Here is a 13,980-nt window from a genome sequence, read left to right as displayed (position 1 = left end):
ATACAATGACCTGCAAAAGACAGAGACAACATTCGATTTTTTTTTAGATCTTTTACGTCATTTTTATTGCTAGCGTAATAAACTTGATTTTCCTTTTTGAAAAATGTAATGTAATCCTGCAGAAATAGTTGAATAACTTAATAATAATAATCTGAAGGCCTAGTTTAAAAGGAGCTTCCCTGGTTTAGGCTTTGTTTGTACTGTTTACTGTGAGAGCAAAACCAGTTTTCATTGTAAATATGTTGGAGCGCGAGTATTTAACAGCCCTAGAGATGCATTTATGCGCTGTGCACTTTATTGGAATAACATTTAGCAGATTCAGGTTTATTTTGTGTGTTTTGACCTAAACTGTACAGTACATCCAGATTTAGGTTGTACCCTGACATTAAGGCCAACATCTATAACATCTATACTGTGATCCAAAAAAACATCCTCTGGTAAATACAGCAACTGTGTTGAACTACAGTACAAACAGCACCGAATATAAAAAAGACAGCTATTGCAGTTAAAAATAGATTTTATCCCAGAGGGGCAACCGTAGTTTGGATTGGACATTGGACATTGAAGGAGGATGCTTTAATTGAGAAAAAAACAAAAGACAAAACAGGGTTTTTAAGGAGTTACTGGTTTAGTTAAGCGTCACCAAATGCTACAATGTACAATGGGCCATTGGAGGTGGAAGAAGAGTGGTCTTTATCAGAAGATTATTACAGCCACCTGAGGAAGTGTGAGGATGAGGCCAAAGCAGAGATGGGGTGTGACTACAGCTTCCAAAAGGTTTAGTGTTAGAGTAAAGTCCCTTTCAAAGCCACAGGGTCAGAGCGGCTGAGGCACAACATGTCCCACATGTTAATGTGGCTTTATTTTTCCCAGATGAGTATGAGGTGGTAAGTTAACCCAGTAACACAAACACACACAATGACAACACAGCAACACAATGCGGCACATACCTGTTCCCATTCAGCCTGCGAGAAGGAAATGATTGTTTCATTCTGTTTTGCATCCACAAAATCACATTATCTCCACTGTCATTTCTCAGGGTTAAGCATTGAGTCCACATTGTGTTGTGTTAATGATTTCAAATGCTGTGTCCAGATAATGCTTTCCATAACATCTGGGCTGCCCACCACCAGTCATAGGATCAATGATTTGAATTCAATAACTGATGTTCTCTGCTCTTTTTTTACTTACAGTAAATAACATTGATTTATTGTCTATTAATAAAATAATTAGTCAGTTAAAACTGAAAATCTAGAAGATTTAGGCTAAGATGATGAGAATGTGTGGCCAATAAACATAATAGTGAAAAGTCTTGTCAATCTAAAAAATAAATTTGCAAATATAAAACAAATATTTAATACTAAAAGCTGAAAACACAACAAAACTATGAAAATTAAATTTAAAGTTCTTAAAGTCAAATATAAATAAATGCTAAAGGTGAAAATTATCCAAAATTACACAAATCCCTTTTTTTTAATCTCATCGCTCATTTTTTCAGTTTTAGAATTTTGTTATGGCGTAATGGTCGTGTTGCCTTCACAAGCTGTGGGAAATGGGAAAATTATGATTCGGAGACTTTAAACTACCTATTCAAGTGTTTGCTTTGAACAAGGCTCCATTCCAGTTACTGAATGACCCTCTGGTGAGACTGCTTTGTAACCTGCAGTATTAATTTAATCACAGTGTCAAATCCCTGTGAGAGGCCCTGAACCCTGTTGGATTCAAAATGTTTCAAAGTAATAAAAGTTAGAACATGTTCCCATTGACTTCTCTTTTCAGGTTTATGGAACTGCAGATACTTGGACCTACAAAGACCAAAGACATCTCCAAAACAAGCGTTATCTGTCTCTAATGCTAAACAGCCAGTCATTCAGTGTTATAGTTGCACCTGCACATTGTGGCCGACTTTTAGTCAAGGGCTGCCCTATTTCAGGAGCACTCAGACTCATTGAGGACAACCTTAATAGACCAGAAAATTGAGGACCAGATAAAGTACCACTATTAAATGTTTTTAATTAGGTAACAGAGGAAAAAAGTGTGTCCCAGCAGAAGCAGCCACATTTAATTGTCTTGTAGCTATTTAAAACTGTATTTCTTGAATGAGAGAAACGTGAGAGCTCCAGGCCCTCCTCCCAAAGGCTGTCTGACACTGTATTCCCTCTCAGGCCCTTGTCTTAGGCAGGTCCACCATGTCTGTGTGGAGGCCCTACGGTGGCAGGCAGTTGACCCATATCTAGATTCAGAGGCACACTGACACACAATAGCAAAGAGGGGAGTCCCCTCTGAAATTCAGAGAATGGAGCAGTAACGTGACAGCAGACCTATCAAAAACACAAGGAGATCATGAGCAAGTAGTCAGCTAAAGGCACTCTCGCCTCTCTTAGATAAAAAAACGTTCAAAATACAAAGGTTTTTATATTTGTAAATTGACTTTTTTCTGTTATTTGTAGTTTTAAGTCTCTGTGGTCTTCTTGTCTCTTGCATCTTCTGCCTTGGAGCCTCCTGACTTTAGAATCTTTTAAAATGGACTCATCATGAAGAACCTTATCAATTGTATATAGATATATATAAATTGTATAATCTGGGGTCTATTTTACAGCAAAAGATCTCATCTTTGAGAATAAAAGTGGATTTAGATGACCTCTTTTGTTCCACAGTGTTCTTTACAGTTTAAAGCTCCTGGACGAAGCCACTGAGTGCACGAATTGTTCTGAGACTAAAACACCCCTGTGAATTTGAAGGTGAAGACCAAATCATCAGGAGACTTGAAATGTTCCTCAGGGCACCTTTTTACTAATTAAAATAAAAATAGCACATGAGCTATGGCTAAATGTTTAAATTAGGTTGCCATGGGCGATATAGTGGTCTGACTAAATACTACTCCTGACTACATTTTCATAAACTCAGTGGGTTTCAAAATACAGTAATTATTTAACTTGCAATAAGCCAAGGTTTCAACATACAATTCGCAGAATTGAATTTAAAAAATGATATAATGATGGTTGCTGCTGTTGCAGAAACTTGTAATATTAAAATGATCATATCATGGTGAAAACCACCAGCAGCAACCAAAAAAACACTAAAATAAACGAGAAGGAAAAATGAAGGATTAAAGGTTTAGGGTTTATATGGGGCGAAAGTGGGCGTTGATGCTCCGCCCAGAGGCGGAGGCATGTGAGGTGTGACACACTTGAGGAAGATACAAACTAGAGCTGAGTGAGAGGCTCTGTTCATCAGCCAGACAGAACACACTGCAGATTTCACTTTCTGGCAGGTAAGAGATTTTACTGATGATTTTTATTACAACAACAAATAACAAAAAAAGGTCCAGTTTCAGCGACATGCCTTTGCATGCAGCAGCTCGAAAACAGAAGTTTTATAATGATATTTTAGAATGTTTTACAAATTATTATTGCAATCATGTGTAACATTCGATGTCTCTGCTGTATCTTGTGTCTTTGTTCTGTTACTTCTGCTATTGTACCATGAAGGTCACATATGAATAAAAATTGTTTTATTTGTGTAACTACGGATTTTCTTTTTATAATCACATATGAAGTTTCCTAATGATCAGCTAGGCATGTTTTATGTTGACACGCCGAACAGTTGGACAGCCTCTATCTAACTTTGTCAGTGATGTCTGACTAATATAATTATGACCACATAATTTGTCAAAGCCTGTAGGTCAACAGTCGCTTAGGATGACGCACCAGTTCCCTTCACTCTCCGAGGCGCAGAAGAGAGAGCTGCACGACACTGCTCTACGCATAGTTTCAAAAGGAAAGGGCATCTTGGCTGCAGATGAGTCTGTGGGTCTGTACACGCTCCCCTCTCTGCGACAATGACACAATCCCAGTCAATGTGCATGGAGGAAACATAAAGACCAGGCAACAAGGAGAGTGCATCTTCTGTGTCTCCCTCCAGGCAGCATGGCCAAAAGGCTGGCGCAGGTGGGTGTGGAGAACACAGAGGAGAACCGCAGACAGTACCGGCAGATCCTCTTCAGTGCAGACGATCGCATTAACTGCTGCATCGGTGGGGTCATCTTCTTCCATGAGACACTGTACCAGCACTCTGATAATGGCGTGCCCTTTGTCAAAATGATCAGAGACAGAGGGATCCTGGTCGGAATCAAGGTGTGACGAGGTTTAAACGCCAGATGACTTACCGATTTAGTCCGTTGTTTAATCTTCCTCTTCTGATTCCTCAGGTTGACAAAGGTGTTGTGCCCCTCCCCGGAACCCATGGAGAAACCACTACGCAGGGTCAGACAGAACCATAACTGCTCATGTTACTTGATTCAACTCTACATCCCTTCTACATAAGATGCTTTTCAACCTCTTCCGCAGGTCTGGATGGTTTGTCAGAGCGCTGTATGCAGTATAAGAAGGATGGTGCCGCCTTTGCAAAGTGGCGCTGTGTTCTCAAAATCAGTGACACCAATCCATCTAATCTGGCTATTTCAGACAACGCTAACGTTCTCGCCCGCTACTCTAGTATCTGCCAGCAGGTCCGTCTACAGCATTATGTATCTTCTCCATGCTTCTTTGTGATCGTGTGCTTTTTTATTCTGACACTATTGGCTTTTCTGCGATGCAGCATGGCATTGTGCCCATTATCGAGCCGGAGGTTTTGTCTGATGGAGATCATGACCTAAAACGCTGCCAGTATGTCACTGAGAAGGTGGGTTTCAAAGATCTAGAAGATTATTATCATTCTGTAATAATTATTAGATTAACTACAGTTGTGAGAATGGAACAGTAGGGGGGGCGAGATAGTGTTCCTCACCAGTAAACTCTTGTTTGTGCTTTCCAGGTTCTCGCAGCAGTGTACAAAGCCATGTCAGACCACCACGTGTACCTGGAAGGCACGCTCCTCAAACCCAACATGGTCACTCCTGGACACAGCTGTCCCACCAAATATAGCCCGGAAGAGGTTGCTATGGCAACTGTCTCTGCCTTGCGTCGCACCGTTCCTCCTGCCGTCCCTGGTGAGCCAAGACCTTGTTTCACCTGGAGACGCATGAGTAATGAAACGTAGAGAAGTAAAACGAAACAATTTGCATATGTTCCCTGCAGGAGTGGCTTTCCTCTCTGGGGGCCAAAGTGAAGAGGAGGCGTCTGTCCACCTCAATGCCATCAACAACTGTCCTCTGGCCAAACCCTGGATCATGACATTCTCGTTTGGCCGAGCCCTGCAGGCCTCTGCACTCAGAGCCTGGAGAGGACATAAAGAGAACGAGAAGACTGCCACTGAGCACTTCATCAAGAGAGCAGAGGTATTTGTGACCACATGCCACAGTTTGTTGCTTGTTGTGTGCACTGTTTAATATCTCCTCTGTGCGCAGGTGAACAATCTGGCGTGCCAAGGGAAGTACACTGGTGGTGACAACTATGGCGAGTCCGGCCAGCGCGTGTACGGATCCTGTCACGCATACTGAATATTAGAGAAGAGTAGCAGAGAACAATCTGCATTGTTCTCTTCAGCGTCCATAACAACACCTAATAGAAAGAACCTGTAATTTAGCAAATAGATTATTTCAGAATATTTGCACTCAAAATGATCCTTGTGAACTAGTCATTAAGCACAATTACAGGACCGCGTGCTTTCTTTGCTTTGACAGTTGAGGACAATCAGAACATGGCCTTGAGAATTTCTGACGCAAGCACTGAACTGAAGATGTTGCTTTATCCTTGTTATGGATGTCCAGTAAAGTCTTGTGGCCTAAATAAAGCATTTACAGCATGCATTCACCATTTAATAATACTGATTATTATTATTAACCTGTGTGCTCTCAGTCAATTCCATTTGAGCTGCAGAGCAATGACACAACTTGCATCACAACGTAAGTAATTAAACATTGTGAAAACAAACATCTGATTTCCCCATATTGAGTTATTGCAGTTTCTCTTATTAGATTCTCGTTATTGGTGTAGTTTAGTCTATTTAGCAATAATTTTGCATAAATATGGGAGTATTAACTCCAAACAGTTACTGTTTAGAAGTAGCACATACACTGTGCTACAGCATTATATTATGTGTGTTAGCAATCGTGAGAGTATTTGCTGTTTAAAAGTATGAGTAACTGTTCAACTGTAAACGTTTAAGCAATAAACTCTGGTAATATCTGTCTATGTATGTATATCTATCTAACTTTAAATGTTACCAATCAAAGCTATCCAATAGTCAGTGAGTTTATTTCCCTCAATAGAATAACACAGTATAATTATTATTTTATTACGTACATTCATTAAAAGACTGGGTTATTATAACTGTTAAAAATGTTTTAAATAATGGGTTTATTATGACTTCTTACCAAAATGCAGTTTAACTGTGACTCGGTTAATCACAGTCTCAAAACAAACAAATCAGAAGACACAAGTGCTCATTTAGAAAGTAGTAATAATTATTAGACTAGGAAATACTTTGATTCGATGATATATTGCCACATACAACAATGATTTGACCTGGGTTGGTGAAATTATTGGAGCTTGAACGTCGATTGGCGGACTACTTTGTGAGGCGGATGTGGCCGCTCTGGCTGCAGTATTTCCGGTGTCGGTAGAGGAGCGTGGGTCCTGAAGGAAGCAGGAGCACGGAGACGCTTCTTAAAGCGTTACAGGCTACACAGACAGACCGTTGGTGTCTGACTGGATTCTCCGTTTTCATATTCGGTTGGGATCTGTTTACGGTGCAATTCATTAAGTCAGTCGTGTAGAATCCTGCAAGCCGAAGCCGTTAGTGTAAGTAGTGAGCTACCCGTTAGCAGCGATGTCGGGTGTTGTACGAGGCCCTGCAGGGAACAACGACTGCCGAATCTACGTGGGAAACCTTCCCCCAGATATCCGCACGAAAGACGTGGAAGACGTGTTCTACAAATACGGAACGATCCGAGACATCGACCTGAAGAACAGGAGAGGGGGGCCTCCCTTCGCCTTCATTGAGTTCGAGGACCCGAGGTAAGGCGCGAAAGGACGGTTAGCATGCTAGGCCCGAGGCAGCGCCATTGTGTGTCTACCAACGTGCGCGTTAACGAGCGGCTCGCGGGTTGTGATTATTGTTGGGGTCGCTGAGCTCTGTTCCTCCAACGGAACGTGGTTTGATCCCTGTCGGTTTCAACGTGTTCAACTTTCTTGTGGAATTTTAACGCGTGAACCAAATAAACAAGGCGTTTGTTACAGTCAACAATTTCTCGAGGTTTCGTCTCCGTGATATTATAACAAACCCACTTTGCTTTGTTTGTGACTTTGAGTTACATATAGAACGGAAGCAGTTGCATTCAAAACTTCACGTGCGCTTTTTTGCCATTGTTTTGTTTGCAAAGAGTAGATATGTTTGTTTGTTTGCTAAATTGAAACCAAAATACACGAGAGCGTGCATGCACGTCTGCAGGCTAGCTAAAAGCCAGCTACACGCTAACATGGCCGACGCCGTCCGTGGCTGCGTTTGCTCTGCATGTCTGATGGACCTCGCTGCCCTCCAGGCTCTTGTTTGTTTTTAAAGTCGAAGCGGTGCCGATTTGTTTAACAGGGACGCCGACGATGCCGTGTATGGGCGCGATGGCTACGACTACGACGGCTACAGACTGCGTGTGGAGTTTCCTCGCAGTGGCAGAGGCTCCAGAGGCGGCTTTGGCGGGATCGGTGGAGCTCCCAGAGGCAGATATGGACCTCCATCCAGACGATCGGAGTACAGGGTCGTTGTGTCCGGTAAGCATGAGTAACGGATCAGCTTTCTGGGTCTGTCCTTCTGTACATGATGGTAATTTAACGTGCACTGTTGGTAAAGTTTTCTTTGTTTATCTTTATTATAACCAGAGCGCCTTCAGATGTTTGCTCAGTGTAAAACTCGCTTTGGTTTAATTGAAAGTCGTTACTTTTAACCCTGATCTTGACAAATAGCCAGACATTAGAAATGAGCCACCTGCTCATCAGCATCAGCTTCTCTCTTATGTTTGACTTTGACCTAATCAGCTGCCTTATGTAGAAGTTAACCAACCTGTATAGACATGTGGCAGGGGAAGGTCCAGCCTGCATTTATGGTGGCTCCTAAGCGGCCAGTTTTGTCTACACATGGGGGAGACGTCAGCAAAACAACTGACCATTTTTATATTTCAGGGCTTCCTCAGAGTGGCAGCTGGCAGGACCTGAAGGACCACATGCGGGAGGCAGGTGACGTGTGCTATGCTGACGTTTACAGAGATGGAACCGGGGTTGTAGAATTTGTGCGCAAAGAGGACATGACCTATGCGGTCCGAAAGCTGGACAACACCAAATTCCGCTCGCATGAGGTATGTGTGCTGATTTGATTTACTTTGATGGATAGTATTTATTTTCTATGTTGAGGTGAGTAGTGTAGGAAATGCAGCCGATGTGAAAGTGCACCTAAGCCCTCGTTTCCTTCTATGGAATTGCCACCTTGAGGCGGGAATATTGCCTTTTCAATGTCAAGTTTTCTTGTGTCCGCCAGGGAGAGACCGCTTACATTCGTGTGAAATTAGATGGTCCTCGCAGCCCGAGTTATGGAAGATCACGCTCCCGTAGCCGTGGCAGCCGCAGCAGGAGCAGGAGTCGCAGTGCCAGTCGCAGTCGGAGCAATTCCCGTGGCCGCGGCAGAGGATCGCCCCGCTACTCGCCTCGTCACAGCCGCTCTCGTTCCCGTTCTTAAACCTCCCCGCCACCAATGTTTTGCCCTTTTTTGATGTAATGCCCTCCTGATTTTACCTCCTATGAGTTTCTCCAGGTGTCAGCTATTGATTTTTTTAATTTTTGCATTTCATATCCCGATGTCCTTGTGGATGATTTTGGTATGTAGATGTCCCCTCCCAACTCCCCCCACCCCTTCAGCTGCTTTGTCTCTTTGTTTTTGTCCCTTTTTCTCTCTTCCTCTGTCAAGTTTTGCAACGTTAGAAATTGTGCTGTGTTGACTTCAAAAATGTTGAGGTATAAGCTGCACTCAATGTTTTTGCAAGCATTTCTCTCCCACCGCACCACTCCCCACCCCCCTATTTCATTTTTTTTTATATAGCTTCTCTTGTTGGGTATGTGGGGGATCGGAGCCCGATGCTAAACTGTATTTTACCCTTGTGTCTTCCTTTAGACATCTGAAGAGAAGGATTAAAGTGATTTGGATTAAAACCGTTGTGGATCACATTTCATTTGTATGGTCAGGATAGGACATCTAATTGAGGAGCAATCAGGTCGAGGCAATGGTATGCTTCATATTCCATAAATTTTTGATCCGTTGCCATATCATGCATGTCATTTAACAAAGCCATATGTGCTGTAAGTTGTTATCTATACAGTTTTTAACATGCTATTCTGGCCTGTCACAGACTAAGCAGTCCTAGATAAAGTGTTGTGATGTAAGTGTATCACCTTTTGCTGTCAAATGTAATATCTGATTCACTACTTTGCTGCAAAAGTATCCACTTCTAACTTAAGTCCTCAAGTGTTTTAACTTCAGGGAGTGATAGTTGTGCTCTGGCATTTTTTTTTTCTTGATTTGCTCAACATGGAAAAAAACGTTAGGCCCCAAACCTTTGACATTTTATTCTAACAGTCTGCCTCTGATTTTCTTCCTGGTATTTCAAGGTTTTGATTGGAGGAGTGGCTCAATGGATCCCAGTCCTTGGAGCTGGATGGGTGGATCGATTAGGGAAGGGATAGGCAAGGATGGATGCTCGGAACGGGATCAGGTTTTTCCAGGATTCAGATGAGTTGATTACAGAACTAATTGCAGGGGAGCCCTAGAGCAACTTCCCCCCTAGTAGGCCCTCCCCCTGACCAAAGTCTTTCAGTGATAATGGCATTTTATTTTACAAGAAAAGGAAACTGAGGACCAGGAAGTTGGATCAAAGGATGGAATCGTAGATGACTGGTATGAAGGAAATTAAAAATTGGGGAGGTTGGGATGGGGAATTGTTTGGGAGTAGTTTGTATGTTTTTAATTTTGCTTAATCTTACTTTTAGCATTTTCAATAAAAAAAACTTTCTTTCAAACAAGAACCATTTGCTTTGTTTTTATTTCTAACACACTCGGCATGTGCAAGAAAATTGTAAATGACTTAGATCAAATGATAACCATCAGTTTGTGTGTAGTCGTTTTGTAAAATCCATGTTGCCAGTAGCGGTGCCGGTGTTGTGTAGATGTCATAACAGACGGGACGAGCGCCGCACACAGACAATTGATACCTACACGCGGCCAAGGTCTCCGCTGAGGCCACAGTCAGCGTATGCTGTGAATGATGCATTGTGGGATGAAATAAGATGCCGGCAGACAGGAGCTGGAGAAAAACGCCTGCACCACGCGGGGAAGCTGCGGCCCAGCCAATGGCAGGGTGCAGCATGCAGCAGAGGGGCGGGGAGCGGCTGGAGAGACACCAGCAGAGAGCCGAGCTGCCTACATGCTTATTGTGTAAATCTTTAAAAAGCAATTAGACGCAGCATCGTCGAAACGGTCCCCCCCGCGGTCGAGTCACAGACGTGTTATATTGGTTTGCAGGCTGTTCAACATAAGGTGAGTGGTGGATCTAATCACGTCTTGCACGCACCGACATATTTGTGCGGCTTCACGCATGATGCGCTTTATTACTGTAAATTACTATAACGCTCTCGCTTGGACGCTGCGCTCTACTGGAACAACAGCACTTGTTTCCCGTGCACATGTTTGATCAAGCCCCTTTTGGCACTTTTGTTTCACTGTTGCAGCAGCTGTTATTATCGTAAACTTGATTTCGCCAAGTAATTTAACTCCACCTGTATCAAGTTTCACAGCCAATCTATGCAACACCAGTCATCGTCCACTTAACAGTGTTTAGAGACGTACGCAAGTGTTAGATGTCGTTCAGAATCAGTGCAAATGGCGATCAGCGTCGTATTGTACGGCCAATTTTCCACGTACATCTGCCGATGATCGGCTCGGCCTAAAACCAGTCCCATCACCACGTGCGGTGGTAATTTTCAGCGCGGTACGTGCGCGATGTGTGAGTGAGCGTGCTCTGTGCTTCAGCAGGCGCCTTCAAGCCCCGTCGTCCCCAGCCATGACTGACAGAAAAGCTGTGATCAAGAACGCCGACATGTCCGAGGACATGCAGCAGGACGCCGTGGACTGTGCCACGCAGGCGATGGAGAAGTACAACATAGAGAAGGACATCGCGGCGTACATCAAGAAGGTGAGACAGGACGGATGCGAGCGGAGGCAGCGCGAGCTCCGGCGGCGGGGCCGAGCTCCGTGCTCCGCTCTCCGCTCGCGAGCTTTCGTCAGTGGCGAACGAGATGCGAACTCGCCGCTTCCTCTCGTCCTCAGTCTATTTTTGGTCGATGTAAAGACGAGGCTCTGATGATCAAGGCCGTATATTATGTTTTTATTGTTTGAGGCTCATGAGTCCCCCTCCTCCCTGTCACTGTGTTTACACTTTGCTCACACACTAAAGTAGTAATTATTAGTTTTATTTAATCACAGGTAGGTTTTTAATAATGAAAGCCCAACAACAAAACGGTAAAATAAAAGTTTTTAAAAGAAAGACAAAGCAGAATGAAAAGTAGAAACAACTATGCTTACATCCTTTTATTTATAATTCCCTATAAGTAATGTCTATATAGAGTTATTTGCTGACATTGTCTAATGTAAATTACATCATATAGCTGCAAAACAATAACTAAAATGATTTCAAACAACATAAAATGAACAAATCCTCAAACAACGCCCGACCTGTTAATTTCAAAAGCATAATTGAAATAACTTATAATTGCTCTCTAATGCTGTTATGCAGCCTTGGGTTGTGATTTGTGATGCAATTTTTGTGTAGCCCGCTGCTTTTTCTGGATTTACATTGGGCTTGAGTCTCCATTTTTTGCTCTCTTCTAGGAGTTTGACAAGAAGTACAACCCGACCTGGCACTGCATCGTTGGTAGGAACTTTGGCAGCTACGTCACCCACGAGACAAAGCACTTCATTTACTTCTACTTGGGCCAAGTGGCCATTTTGCTCTTCAAGTCTGGCTGAGATGCTTCTGATGACGGCGTTGAGAAGTTCTTCTCCCCGAAGATCTGTCGGAAAATGCACTGGTGGCTCCCGTCTCCCATACACTAATACCAACATACCATAATGATGCAAACCTGGCCGTGCGCAATTGCATGGACTATACACTACTAAATATGTACACTAAAGTAAATTTACTTTTCCACAGTTGCCATTCGACTGCAACTCAAGCAGATTTTGTTGACGCGGTTAAATTTTAGGTTGTAAAAAGATTTCGACGTGGCCCATGATTGTATGATAGAGGAAAGCTGTAGAATGTAGTGGAGCATCTGCTTTCCTTCACACGTGGCATCGCCTGCCCCTGCTATGAGATTCCATCTGTCGGTTTAGATGGTGAAATCATACACGCGTGCACCACTTTCACAGTTAATCATGGCGGTTCCAATGCGTGATCATGAAACAAATTTGGTTAAATTGTCAGACTTCTGTTTCTACATCAGAAAACCTACTGTAACTTGATAGCATGAGTTTAGTTTAGTAATCTTACTGATTTAAAGGAACTGTGTTGTCTGGAGATTTATGTGTATATAAATATATATAAGATCTTTTTTTTTTTTTTTTTTTTTTTTTAGTCCTCAACAGTGAAAGAATGAAATTTAGGCAGTCGCTCTCAGAAGGACGTTACTCACACAACCAACACGAGCTGGTGTAAGCATTTCCAAGGGGTGTTTAGTTTGTCACTGTGAGGCTGGAAAAGGCTGACTGAAGCTCGCACACATGGACCTTAACCTGTAACGTCAGACCACAGACTAGTTACCAAAATGTCCCAGCTTTTATAGTCCTGTGTTTCTGCATGTTTGGAGGACAGTAACTACGGTACACAGACTAGACAACAGACAGGCTTGTCTTGAAGCTAAATAATTTATATTATTTGACATTAAATGTTCTATTTGTAGATGAACTGAGCCTAAATCTCTACCGTACCATTATTAAGCAACACTATGAAGCTGATTTGTGTTTTTTTTTCTTTAACTCCTCAAAGACTAAAAACATTGCTGTGTTTGTGAGGGTTTAGTTGTTTTATTTGGCTCGGGGCCGTATCTCCAAACCTTTTCCTTCTAAATGTGCAGGAAATCCAACACGTTTTATAGCTGAGACTTCACACAGCAGTCGCAAGGAGGTGTTTCTCTTGTCAAGCACACTGAGTTTTGTGTTTTCGTTTTGTCACGTCCTTATAATGAGTTTGTAGGGAAACGCACAGTGTCTGGATTCGGCTCACGCTGAGGGCAGATTTGAGAGATTCGGTCCCAGAGTCGGACGCCGCCGCCCATTTCTTGCTGTGTTTAAAGGCTGAATGTTCGCTGCGTTATTCTGCCCCATATTCCAGCTATGGGTGAACCGTGTATCTCTCCAGTGTTAGTTTAGATTGTGTTTGAGGGACGTCTTCCTAACTATATTGTCAATGTGAACTGATTTGAGTATTGTTTTTTTCCTGGCATGTATTTCCGCTGTGTATGTGTAGGAGCTGTTCCAATGCCGTTTAATTGACACAAAACGTGTGCCTGTCATTGCTCTCAACTGTAACCGGCTTGATTACAATTGCACTTCATTAGAATTATCCGGTAGGTTGCTACAGAACCAAAATCGTGTAAACGCGATGAAATAAAATTTAACTGTTGACTTATTAGACTGTGCTTAGTTTTTACTCAGCAAACCTTTAACGGTTCTGTGTCCATATTACTATTGGCAACACAGTACTGGCTTCCATGTAATGATATACAGGTGGACTAGTAACTAACTAAATTTAGTTTCAGTGTATTTGCTAAAACCATCATTTTTCGTTTTATACGTGGTTTGGTTCCAGACATGTTTCTTACATAACATATTTTCTTTAAAGCTGCGCGTACAACACATTTGAAATGAATCTTTCACCGTTTAGGAACCTGTGGCCTCGTCTCATTCAAGTCACCAGTCTGGTCTAGTTCTCGCAGCCAGTTA

At 42.6% G+C, this 13,980-nt stretch overlaps 3 protein-coding genes across 6 annotated transcripts; all 3 read left to right on the top strand.

Annotated features, from left to right (window-relative positions):
- The first annotated feature begins 3,183 nt into the window (after positions 1–3,183).
- Positions 3,184–6,132, top strand: aldoca (aldolase C, fructose-bisphosphate, a). Its single transcript, XM_029171761.3, has 9 exons — positions 3,184–3,274; positions 3,678–3,813; positions 3,925–4,136; positions 4,211–4,265; positions 4,350–4,510; positions 4,600–4,683; positions 4,816–4,990; positions 5,079–5,278; positions 5,348–6,132. The coding sequence occupies exons 2-9, from the start codon at positions 3,702–3,704 to the stop codon at positions 5,438–5,440; spliced, it is 1,092 nt and encodes a 363-aa protein (XP_029027594.1). The 5' UTR covers positions 3,184–3,274; positions 3,678–3,701; the 3' UTR covers positions 5,441–6,132.
- Positions 6,133–6,545: 413 nt separating this feature from the next.
- Positions 6,546–10,007, top strand: srsf1a (serine and arginine rich splicing factor 1a). 3 transcript variants are annotated; one of them, XM_041073388.2, is made up of 6 exons: positions 6,546–6,959; positions 7,531–7,709; positions 8,118–8,290; positions 8,470–8,702; positions 9,100–9,211; positions 9,594–10,007. In XM_041073388.2, the coding sequence occupies exons 1-4, from the start codon at positions 6,772–6,774 to the stop codon at positions 8,665–8,667; spliced, it is 738 nt and encodes a 245-aa protein (XP_040929322.1). In that variant the 5' UTR covers positions 6,546–6,771; the 3' UTR covers positions 8,668–8,702; positions 9,100–9,211; positions 9,594–10,007. The 3 variants fall into 3 exon arrangements, with proteins under 3 accessions (XP_040929322.1, XP_055369980.1, XP_040929321.1); XM_055514005.1 differs by having other exon boundaries at positions 8,470–8,806; XM_041073387.2 differs by having other exon boundaries at positions 8,470–9,211.
- A 336-nt stretch (positions 10,008–10,343) lies between these two features.
- dynll2a (dynein, light chain, LC8-type 2a) lies at positions 10,344–13,669 on the top strand. 2 transcript variants are annotated; one of them, XM_029172063.3, is made up of 3 exons: positions 10,344–10,518; positions 11,011–11,173; positions 11,869–13,669. In XM_029172063.3, the coding sequence occupies exons 2-3, from the start codon at positions 11,042–11,044 to the stop codon at positions 12,004–12,006; spliced, it is 270 nt and encodes an 89-aa protein (XP_029027896.1). In that variant the 5' UTR covers positions 10,344–10,518; positions 11,011–11,041; the 3' UTR covers positions 12,007–13,669. The 2 variants fall into 2 exon arrangements, with proteins under 2 accessions (XP_029027896.1, XP_029027895.1); XM_029172062.3 differs by having other exon boundaries at positions 10,346–10,518; positions 11,014–11,173.
- Positions 13,670–13,980: the final 311 nt, after the last annotated feature.

Source organism: Betta splendens, chromosome 13 (assembly GCF_900634795.4).
Source record: "Betta splendens chromosome 13, fBetSpl5.4, whole genome shotgun sequence".
Lineage (NCBI taxonomy): Eukaryota > Metazoa > Chordata > Actinopteri > Anabantiformes > Osphronemidae > Betta > Betta splendens.
Note: the sequence above shows the minus strand (reverse complement) of the source record. Positions and strands in the feature narration are given on the sequence as shown.

Bases quoted from the DNA above. Each gene is read 5' to 3' on its own strand.
- aldoca (XM_029171761.3), top strand. From the start codon at position 3,702: ATGACGCACCAGTTCCCTTCACTCTCCGAGGCGCAGAAGAGAGAGCTG. The intron at 4,266-4,349 runs GTCAGACAGAAC...CCTCTTCCGCAG, and splicing joins TGGAGAAACCACTACGCAGG to GTCTGGATGGTTTGTCAGAG. The intron at 4,511-4,599 runs GTCCGTCTACAG...TCTGCGATGCAG, and splicing joins ACTCTAGTATCTGCCAGCAG to CATGGCATTGTGCCCATTAT.
- srsf1a (XM_041073388.2), top strand. From the start codon at position 6,772: ATGTCGGGTGTTGTACGAGGCCCTGCAGGGAACAACGACTGCCGAATC. The intron at 6,960-7,530 runs GTAAGGCGCGAA...TTTGTTTAACAG, and splicing joins ATTGAGTTCGAGGACCCGAG to GGACGCCGACGATGCCGTGT. The intron at 8,291-8,469 runs GTATGTGTGCTG...TGTGTCCGCCAG, and splicing joins CCAAATTCCGCTCGCATGAG to GGAGAGACCGCTTACATTCG.
- dynll2a (XM_029172063.3), top strand. From the start codon at position 11,042: ATGACTGACAGAAAAGCTGTGATCAAGAACGCCGACATGTCCGAGGAC. The intron at 11,174-11,868 runs GTGAGACAGGAC...GCTCTCTTCTAG, and splicing joins TCGCGGCGTACATCAAGAAG to GAGTTTGACAAGAAGTACAA.